General features: G+C 35.1%; 1 protein-coding gene across 1 annotated transcript; it reads right to left on the reverse strand.

Annotated features, from left to right (window-relative positions):
• Positions 1-2,262: 2,262 nt before the first annotated feature.
• LOC21391344 (probable 3-beta-hydroxysteroid-Delta(8),Delta(7)-isomerase) lies at positions 2,263-7,495 on the reverse strand. Its single transcript, XM_010104983.2, has 4 exons — positions 7,239-7,495; positions 6,927-7,073; positions 6,694-6,802; positions 2,263-2,685 (listed from the first exon to the last, which is right to left on the reverse strand). Exons 1-4 carry the CDS (start codon positions 7,381-7,383, stop codon positions 2,418-2,420), a joined length of 669 nt encoding a protein of 222 aa, XP_010103285.1. The 5' UTR covers positions 7,384-7,495; the 3' UTR covers positions 2,263-2,417.
• Positions 7,496-9,583: the final 2,088 nt, after the last annotated feature.

The raw sequence follows: 9,583 nt of genomic DNA on the forward strand, positions 1-9,583 counted from the left end.
TACCGGGAACAAATGAAGATTTATGACAATCAGGTGAAGATGTTAGAGTTGGTGTCCAAATTGCAGCCCAACATCCAATTACCTACGATTGCTCGTCCAGAACCAGTTGACCTAGACGCTCCTCTGCCTCCTTCAGATGATGACAGTCCTGATGATGATTCAGCTGTTGGCGATGCTGCAAACTTAGACGAATAGTTCCGTTATATGATCTATTTTATTTTTCACTTTATTTAGACTTTTATATTTTTTTGAACATTATATATACACTTCATGTAGTATTCATAATATATTTTATAAATTTATTTAGATTTACTGTTTTTAATATTAATTTATATTTCACTTTTAATGTATCTTAATAAATTATATTCAGTATGTAACATAATAACGTTTAATTAAAATTATTAAAAATTAATTAATTACCATTTTTTAAAAAATTGAAAAAAAAAATTTATTTCAGTTTTTTGCGACGACTTTTTTATTAGTGTCGTCGCAAAAAAAGAAGATTATTTGCGACGACATTTTAAAATTTATCGTCGCAAAAAATATTATATCACGAGAATTTCATAACGGCATATTAGCGACGCTTGTCGTCGCAAAAAAAGTTTTTGCGACGACATATCTGCGACGACATGTCGTCGCAAAAACTATTATTTGCGACGACACTGGGGTTTTTGCGACGACTTTTTGTCGTCGCAAAAACCCCTTTTCTTGTAGTTTCATGATCATGATCATGATGAAAAGCAATCAGAGGAGCCTCCATTGATGGCGTTGAATCACGTGTCAAGGCTGTGCAGAGATTTGAAGGAATCGATAGAGTTCTACACAAAAGTGTTGGGGATGGTTCTGATAGAGCGGCCACCGGCTTTCGATTTTGATGGGGCGTGGTTGTTCAACTTTGGAGTTGGGATTCACTTGGTGCAGTCCAAGGATGAGGACAGATTGCCTCATGATTCTCATCACTTGGACCCCATGGACAACCATATTTCTTTTCAGGTGATTCCTTATTAAAATTTCATGAATTAAAATATATTCTCTCTACATGTATATCCTTATACATGTTGTGATCAAATCTAGTTATCTAGTTAGAATAATATTATTACTTATAGGCTATTATAACACTAATTCAACCACTATCTAGAATAATAGAATTTATCATCATTAATAATACAAACATATAACAATATTAGTATGATTGCAGAACGGTAATTACCTGTTAAAAGAAAAGAAAAGAAAAATAGCAATTTAGGATGTTGGCGCTGTTTTCTGAGTCTTATTGTCGTTTTTAGTTCATTTAGTTTCCATGTCGTTTTGTTGGCTTTCGTTGTCGTTTTATCAAAATATAAGGCTGGCTAACCTTTTTTTGACAGTTTATGTTATGGTGAGACTGATCACGAGTCCTTTTCTTTCACTTCACCGTATTTATAACATGAGTTCTGTTACATTAAGGTGCATGGGGGTCATACGTGATCACCGTATATGAATAGACACCCGGCCAGTTGATTTCTGTTGTTCCCTTTTTGGGTTTCAATACATTTTATCCAATATTCTTAGCCAGAGTAACAATATATATAGATTTAATACTATGCAAGTATCATATTGTATTTATTCTTGTGATCTGGATATATGTGTATGGTATATATATTATTATATGCATGTGTTGCAGTGTGAAAACATGGAGGCAATGGAGGAAAGGCTGAAGGAGTTCAACATAAAGTACATGAAAAGAGCAGTGGAAGACGATGAGAATGGAACAGCCATAGACCAGCTCTTCTTCAACGACCCGGATGGACTCATGATCGAGATCTGCAACTGTGAGAATCTCAAGCTTGTCCCAGCTGGTACACTTGGCAAAATCAAGCTTCCTTTTGATCGTCACAATCCGCCCGTTGACCAAGTCAACGGTGTCGATGCGGATAACAATCACACAAATAGCATAAATACATACAACTTTTGATATAACTATTAGGCAATGGTTAATCCAACGAGTTGTATCTTAGTGGTTTTTCTTTGTTTGTTGACGAAATTATGGTATACATTCTGATAAAAGGCGTTATTAATATTTGTAATTGAGAAGGGGCACTATTTGCTTGAGAAACTTGCAAGACCTTGGGTAACAAAAGTGAGACGACATGTCGTACATGTCGTTTTTAAATAAACGACATGGTCATTACTAACATCCAAAGCTTGAATCACACAAACTTGCAGAAATATGGGACAAAAGTGCAAGAAAACTCGATCCTTTTGCTAAAGCACAAACAATGATCTTTCATTGCAATATTTGGATAAATTTACTTGTTCCTCTGAATCATATCTCCCACAAACCCCTCAAATTGACAATAACTTAATTGTGTCAAGACATAAAGAAAAAAGACTTGCAAATAATCTGGAAAAAGTTGCCTACCATCCTAATTCAAAGCTCAGCGAGTTTTGGTCTTATTCTGGCCCTGGAAGGCCTCCATTGCCGCACAGATCTTCTTCCAAGACCGGATCGTGATCAACGTCGGTATTACTATCCAGGGGGAATTGGCTCCAACGAAGTAGGAGTAGTAATAAAACGTACTCGCGGCGAATTTGTCACCATCCAAGAAAGCTGTTATGAAATATACGAAAGCTCCATAGAGCTGCCCCAAGGAAATGGCAATCTGCAGAATGTGACTATATGACTTTCGGGTAGCTATTGCGTACCTGCCAAAACCAAAGCACATTTCAAAGTCAGAGAAAACAAAAGAATCAACACATCAAACCATTTGAGAAATGGTATTGTATGAACTCTCGACAGTCAAAATTCTTATCAAGTTTCGTTAAATTTTCATACTATTTTTTCTCTCTTTTTTTTTTTGGTGTCTGAGATTTTGCCCTGATTAATCCACAAGATTTTTAGTCTAGTGTAATCTTTTATATGAATTGTCAGTCCTCCCAAGTATTGTTTTTTACGCCACCATAGAATTCTCCAAGAATGATCCTAGACTCAAACATGTGAAAAACGAAGTAATTGGCATGTCTAGTGAGTTTGTTTCCTTCTCATTACCGTGTTAGTGTGAACCAACAAAATTATAATTCGATTTTGGTACATCACGCATGATTTGAGTGATCAAGATAAGGAATTACAGTCCACAGTTTCCTTGCCTTGTTTCCTTTTCAATCGGAATAAACAACGCAATTACATATATAATAATAACTAAGAATAACATTCAGGCCCTAAACTCTCAATCACCATTCCCAAAATCCACAAATCCCACTCTAATAAGACTTCTACGCAAAAGTACATTATATATAATAACTTCAGTCTCTTGAACACCAGTTAACAAACACCTAAATCAAATACTCATTCTCATTTTTGCTCCTTTCTTATTCCAATTTCAATTCATAGTGGATCTGTGGCTCTGTGCTAAGAAAATTAGCATACGAAACAATTTGCCTGGATCCCATATGTAATGACTGAGAAAATTTCAGACTTTAAATAATACAATTTATTTATTTAAGCCAAAAATTTTCCTAAAAAATATTATGTGACTGAAGGATTTATGGAATTAATATCTGCATTCCTAAATTCTATAACAGATTTCATGTTAAGATCATGTTTTCGATCAAATAAATTCGATCGATAAATTCTCACCGTACTTTAAGGCAGAATAATTTTCAATACAAGTATAGTTTGAGAATCTTAATTTCAAGAATCTCCAAACACACCATGATGTTAGCAGCGTATAAAAAAACGCACTAACATTTTAAAAGAAGAGAAAATCCTTAATTGCCAGACAGCTAGGTTAAAGTTCAAGCTACAGTGGCGGCCTCATAGAAGGGTCGTCACAGTTGGTATCATATATATATATATATATATATATGGAGAAAAACTAAAATTGAGGCCCCACAGTTTTGATAAGAAACTGCTTAGTGATTATGGCTAACAAGATAGAAGTGAGGATAGTCCATAACCAATGGGAAAAACTATTAGAACAAAGTAGAGAGCCTCTACAAGTATTGACAGTAAGATTGCTCCTTCTTCACTCATACTCCAAGAGAAGGGCCGAGTACCCAGAAGAAAAATAGAATAAGTTAACTTGAGAAAAGATAGATTCTCCAAAGTATTAGAACAAGTATGTATAAATAAGCTATAGTTACTACTATTGCTAATGATAACGATATGGATAATGGAAACCCATTAAGAAAATGTTAAGATGACAGATTCTTGAGCCATCCCCCATATCAAATCACGATCCAGACAAAGAAATGCAGGAGTTAAGAGTAGAGAGCAAGTTGAGATCATGGATTAGTAGGAAAAAGACCCCATAGAAAGTAAGGTCAATAATCTCAGTAAGATCCTCGGGAAAGAATGAAAAACATTACAAACCTCGACTTCATTCTAATTTTAAAGATAAAATTTTTATAAGTTTAGTGAATTGTAATGTCGGGGGGAATTAGTAGATAAATAAGTATACTTATTCATGACTTTTTCCATAAATAAACCATGCATTCTATAGGTTTAAAACCTTTAAGTACACGTGCTCATATTAGAATGACGTGTAAAGTCTCAGTATGACAAGACTATGAAAAGCATAATAAGTATATCTTAGTATGTTTAAAAGTACCGTGAGACATGAAAGAAATGACTTAACGGTACACCATGTCAGATAGTGACTGAGAATATTCACTATGAGAGTGCAAAGTTTCAAGTAACCTGTATGACTTCAGATAAGTCACCACATTCTTAACAGTTCGGACAAATTGACGAACCAATAAGTAAGCATTCGATTAGTAATAACCAATAATATTTTAAGGTCTAAGCATTATTATGAGTGTAGAATTAAAGAATTATAGAATAATCTCATAATTTAATATGTAGTATTACAGTTTGTACTATGTAGTAGCCCCAAGAACCACAAGGATGAACATTTTAATCCTAAAATATATGAAAGTAGTACATGCCACTCAGAATTAGAGAGTTTCACGACAGTTGTATCGAAAGGATATTACGATAACCCAGGACCAAGATCAGATAGATCTGATACTGTAGTCTCAGCCGAATCAATGATAGAAATGTATAGTCTAAGTTTATGTTAAATTAAAAATAGTTCTGAGATCAATCACGACGGATTTCGTGGTAGGGTTGCCTAGAAAATCCAATAGTAACGTTGCGATTTGGATAATCAGAAACCGATTGACAAGATCTGCATATATTTGCTGATCAAACTCAGTTATTCTATTAAGAGACCGCCATTTCACGAGTGTACATGACGCAATGGGGTCAAGTTAAAGTTTAGTACAGCTTCCCCCCGCAGACATATGGCCAACCTGAGAGGACCATTCAGACCCTAGAAGATATGCTGAGAGCATGTGTCATGCATTTTAAAGGGAACTGGGATAGGAAGTTACCTTTGATATAGTTTTCCTATAACAACAACTATCACACGTCAATAGGAATGACACCTTACGAAGCTCTATACAGAAGAAAATGCAGGTCCCCAATTCATTAGTATGAACCTGGGGAGAAGCATTTAGAAATAGTATACTTTATCAGGAGAACCACAGAGAATGTGAGACTTATCACAAAGAAGTTCGATACAGCTCATAGTCGCCAGATGAGCTATGCAGATAAACGCCGTAGATTTATAGAGTTTCAGGAAGGAGACTTAGTTCTCCTGAAGGTGGCACAGATGAAAGGAGTAATGAGATCCTAGAGAGGATCTGTAAGGTCGCGTACAGACTAGCTTGCCGCTAGAATTGGCTACGGTACACAACGTCTTCCACGTGTTGAGATTGAAGAAATATGCGACAGATCCATCGCATGTATTGCACCAGAAACTTGTCAAAGTGCACGTAGACCTCACTTACGAGGAGAAACCAGTTCAGATCCTAGCTAACAAGGAGAAAACCTTAAGGAATAAAGTAATTCCTTTGGTTAAACTCTTGTAGTGAAATCATAATATTGAGAAAGCTACTTGAGAACGCAAAGAAAAAATGAGGAAAAGTTACCCCAAGTTCTAATTTTCGGGACGAAAATTCTTAAGGGAGGTAGATTGTAATGACTGAGAAAATTCCAGACTTTAAATAATACAATTTATTTATTTAAGCCAAAAATTTTCCTAGAAAATATTATGTTACTGAAGGATTTATGAAATTAATATCTGCATTCCTAAATTCTATAACAGATTTCATGTTAAGATCATGTTTTCGATCAAATAAATTCGATCGATAAATTCTCACCGTACTTTAAGGCAGAATAATTTTCAATACAAGTATAGTTTGAGAATCTTAATTTCAAGAATCTCCAAACACAGCATGATATTAGCAGCGTATAAAAAAAAAGCACTAACATTTTAAAAGAAGAGAAAATCCTTAATTGCCAGACAGCTAGGTTAAAGTTCAAGCTACAGTGGCGGTCTCATAGAAGGGTCGTCACACCATATAATTGGATTGATCAAGAAAATGAGTCACAATCCTAAGTCCCCTTTTCACTTGAAATAAACAGATCAACAATAACACCCAACCCTGCTTATTTGAGAAAAAAAAATTACAAAGATATATAAATAATTGAATGGTTTCTATCACTGTTCCTTCATTCAACAAACGTCATTTAGCAAATCTGCTCAATTCCCATTTTCATTTCCAAATTTCATTCTCTTTCCATTTCCAAATTTCATTTCTACAGGATTAGCATTTAGCAATTTATAATATTATGCCACTAGATCTTACATGGCTAGAAGGGAGGCAGGACCCTCTAAAACTGATGTTATTCCTTCAACAGCAACAATTGCAGCATCCCTACCAGCATATCTCGAATCCCCTTTGCTGTACTCTTTCCCTGCCAAAGACATAAATAAATAAATAATCACAAAACATAAAAAATAAAAAACTCCATGACCCCTTCAACGATTAGTGATCATAACCCACTAAAGATCCGAACTTTATCAAAGAAGAAGACATACAAACTTCAGCCAAGTAAAAAGCAGTCTTGTCCTTGTAGAATTCAGGAGAGAAGGTGAAATAGCCTTCGAGAATCGAGTGGGTCAGTGCAGTGAAAACCCACCAGCACATTAGCAATCTATCCACTTTAGTTATCTTGGGAAATCTCCCTAAAAAAAACACACAACAACATCAAACAAGCAAAAATTCAGAAAAGAAAAGTGAAAAACTTGGGATTTGAAGATGTGGGTTTGTTCGAAATTGGCGAAAAACGGAGAGGAGAGAGAAAGTCGGGGTGACTTAGAGAGAGAAAGAGAAGAGAAATGAGGGGCTACCGGAGAAGATCCAGATGAGGGAAACGACGAAAATGGAGACGCCGAAGTAGATGCCGATGATGGTGGATTGGGGAAGGACGACTGGTACGTATCCTTCGAGTTTCAAGTCTGCGGGAGCGTACGGATGAGACTGTGATTCCGCCATTTTTGCTTCTTCAATCTCTTTCTCTCTCTAGAGCGTACTAATGTGACGCGTATTTATCTGAATCGAATCTGCCATTTTTTGGGAAAGTCAAACGTATCAAACTTTGATTTTTCCGCCCACTAATAAAAAGGAGCGTCTACGGCAGTGCGCACGTCTGGCATCGTTGATACTACTAGTAGTGTTCAGACTTCGGGCCACTCATATTCAGACCAACGGCTGAGGTTGACGAGTCCCCTAAAAGTCAATGTGCGCACAACCGCATAGGATAATAGAATAGTGTGAAATCTGATCTAGGAACCAAAAGTGTGCTAAAAAGTGTATTAAGACCACGTCTATTTTATCAATTTGAGTTTAAAATTTGAGTTTTATTATAGTAAAGAGTCATTAGAAATATTCATATCTAATTTTTTTACTACAGTAAAAAACTCATATAAAATCACATCTCAACTCAACTTAAAAATAAAGACTCGTTCATTTCACCGATTCGAGTTTTCAGTTTTAAGTTTCTACAGTGAAAAGCTCTCAAAAAATGTCACATCTAATTTTTTCTGCTACAGTAAAAAGCTCTCAGAAAATGTCACATCTCAACTCGAATCCGCGAAATGAATGAGGCCTTAAATTAACGAACTAAACGGACCATAAGATTTCTTATTAAAATTGCACAATGAAATAAAATAAGGATAATTATAATAATAAATGTATTATCTAACATCCCAACTCTAGATGCCACTATAATAAACATCGAGAATTTACTAGACAAAAACGAAAAACGTAAATTAGAGTGTGACTATGTAAACAAAAGGAATAATTGGCAATGTGAGGGTGTCAGCTTCAAAGCTTGAAGATGATGCTGAGTAACATGATAATCAATCTCAACATGCTTAATTTATTTATGAAAAATTGAATGACATGTAATCTGAATAGCACTTTTGTTGTCACAATAAAATAGAGTAGGTCAATGAAGTAAGACACTCATATATGCAAGTAACCAATGTAACTAGGCTATCTGGTGAGTGGTAGAAGTCATGACACGATACCATGCATCCGTAAAAGATCTAGAAACGACATCTTGCTTATTGTTCTTCCAATATATGAGAGAATCACCGAGAAGCACACAAAAGGTAGTGGAGGACTTACGATCTGTATGGTCAATAGCCCAATCAACATCAGAGGAGGCATGCAACTCTAAGAACGAAGTAGCTTGAAGTAGAAGACTTTGAAAACTTAGTACCAAGGAGATATCTCAAAATAAGAATAACAACAGCCCAATGAATGACAGTAGGTGAAGTAACAACTTAAATAAACACATGAATAACATGTGCAATATCTGTTGGTTCCTGAATCGAATTCGGCTGCGAAAGCGTGGCGGAGAGGCGGATCGTGTATAACAAAAATTTTCATAAAACATTTGAGATACTCTATAGATTATATTAATTTATGCACAAATAAATTAATCGCATTAATTTACAGCAAGAACACAATCCGGAAAAATGCCTGGAAGCCGAGTCGGATGATAACTTGAATTCTTTGACCACGAACAGTCCTTGCTCCAAGTTTGTGTTTAGAATACCAAAGTCTTCCACGTCAATTTCTTGATTCCACGTAGACGTGTGTGTGGGCACACGTGAGACAAAATAGGTTCTTAAACACTTGAATTTCCACAAATACCAACGCATGCACGATGTGGAATTTTTTGGGAGAAAAAATTTTCTTCTCTTTTTCCTTTGAGTAAATTCGGCCACACTCAAGTTAGGGCAAAAAAGTGTTTCAAAAATTGTCCACAATTTTCTATCATTCTCATATTTAAAGAGTAGAAGTCAAACTTCAAAACAGAATCAACTCCCTATCTCCAATTTTAAATTTGGAACAGAAAATCCCTTCCCCTTATCTCCAAGGTGGCCGGCCACACTGTTAGGGTTTTACCCTATGTGTGGCGCCAATAGCAGATAGGGAAGGAAGAGAAAACATCTTTTATCCTGTAGTCCAATTTTAATTCAAATTCAAATTCGAATTTAAGTCAAACTTAAATTAATTTGAATTCTAAATTGAACAACTTATCAAATAAGTTCAAAAGGATAAATTTAAATTATGTTCACAATTCAAATTCAAATTTAAATAATCACATTATTTAAATAATAATTAATTCTCAATTAATTATTTTTCGAGTATTTAATTTTAGAATTCCGTAATTCTAAAATTC

This window comes from Morus notabilis, unplaced genomic scaffold (genome assembly GCF_000414095.1).
Source record: "Morus notabilis unplaced genomic scaffold, ASM41409v2 Scaffold1309, whole genome shotgun sequence".
NCBI classification, from domain to species: domain Eukaryota; kingdom Viridiplantae; phylum Streptophyta; class Magnoliopsida; order Rosales; family Moraceae; genus Morus; species Morus notabilis.

Excerpts from the sequence above, each read along its gene's own strand:
- LOC21391344 (XM_010104983.2), bottom strand. The coding sequence starts at position 7,383 with ATGGCGGAATCACAGTCTCATCCGTACGCTCCCGCAGACTTGAAACTC. Across the intron at positions 6,803-6,926 it reads TTTTTACTTGGCTGAAGTTT|GGAAAGAGTACAGCAAAGGG; the intron begins GTATGTCTTCTT and ends TGTCTTTGGCAG. Across the intron at positions 2,686-6,693 it reads CCTGCCTCCCTTCTAGCCAT|GTACGCAATAGCTACCCGAA; the intron begins GTAAGATCTAGT and ends TGGTTTTGGCAG.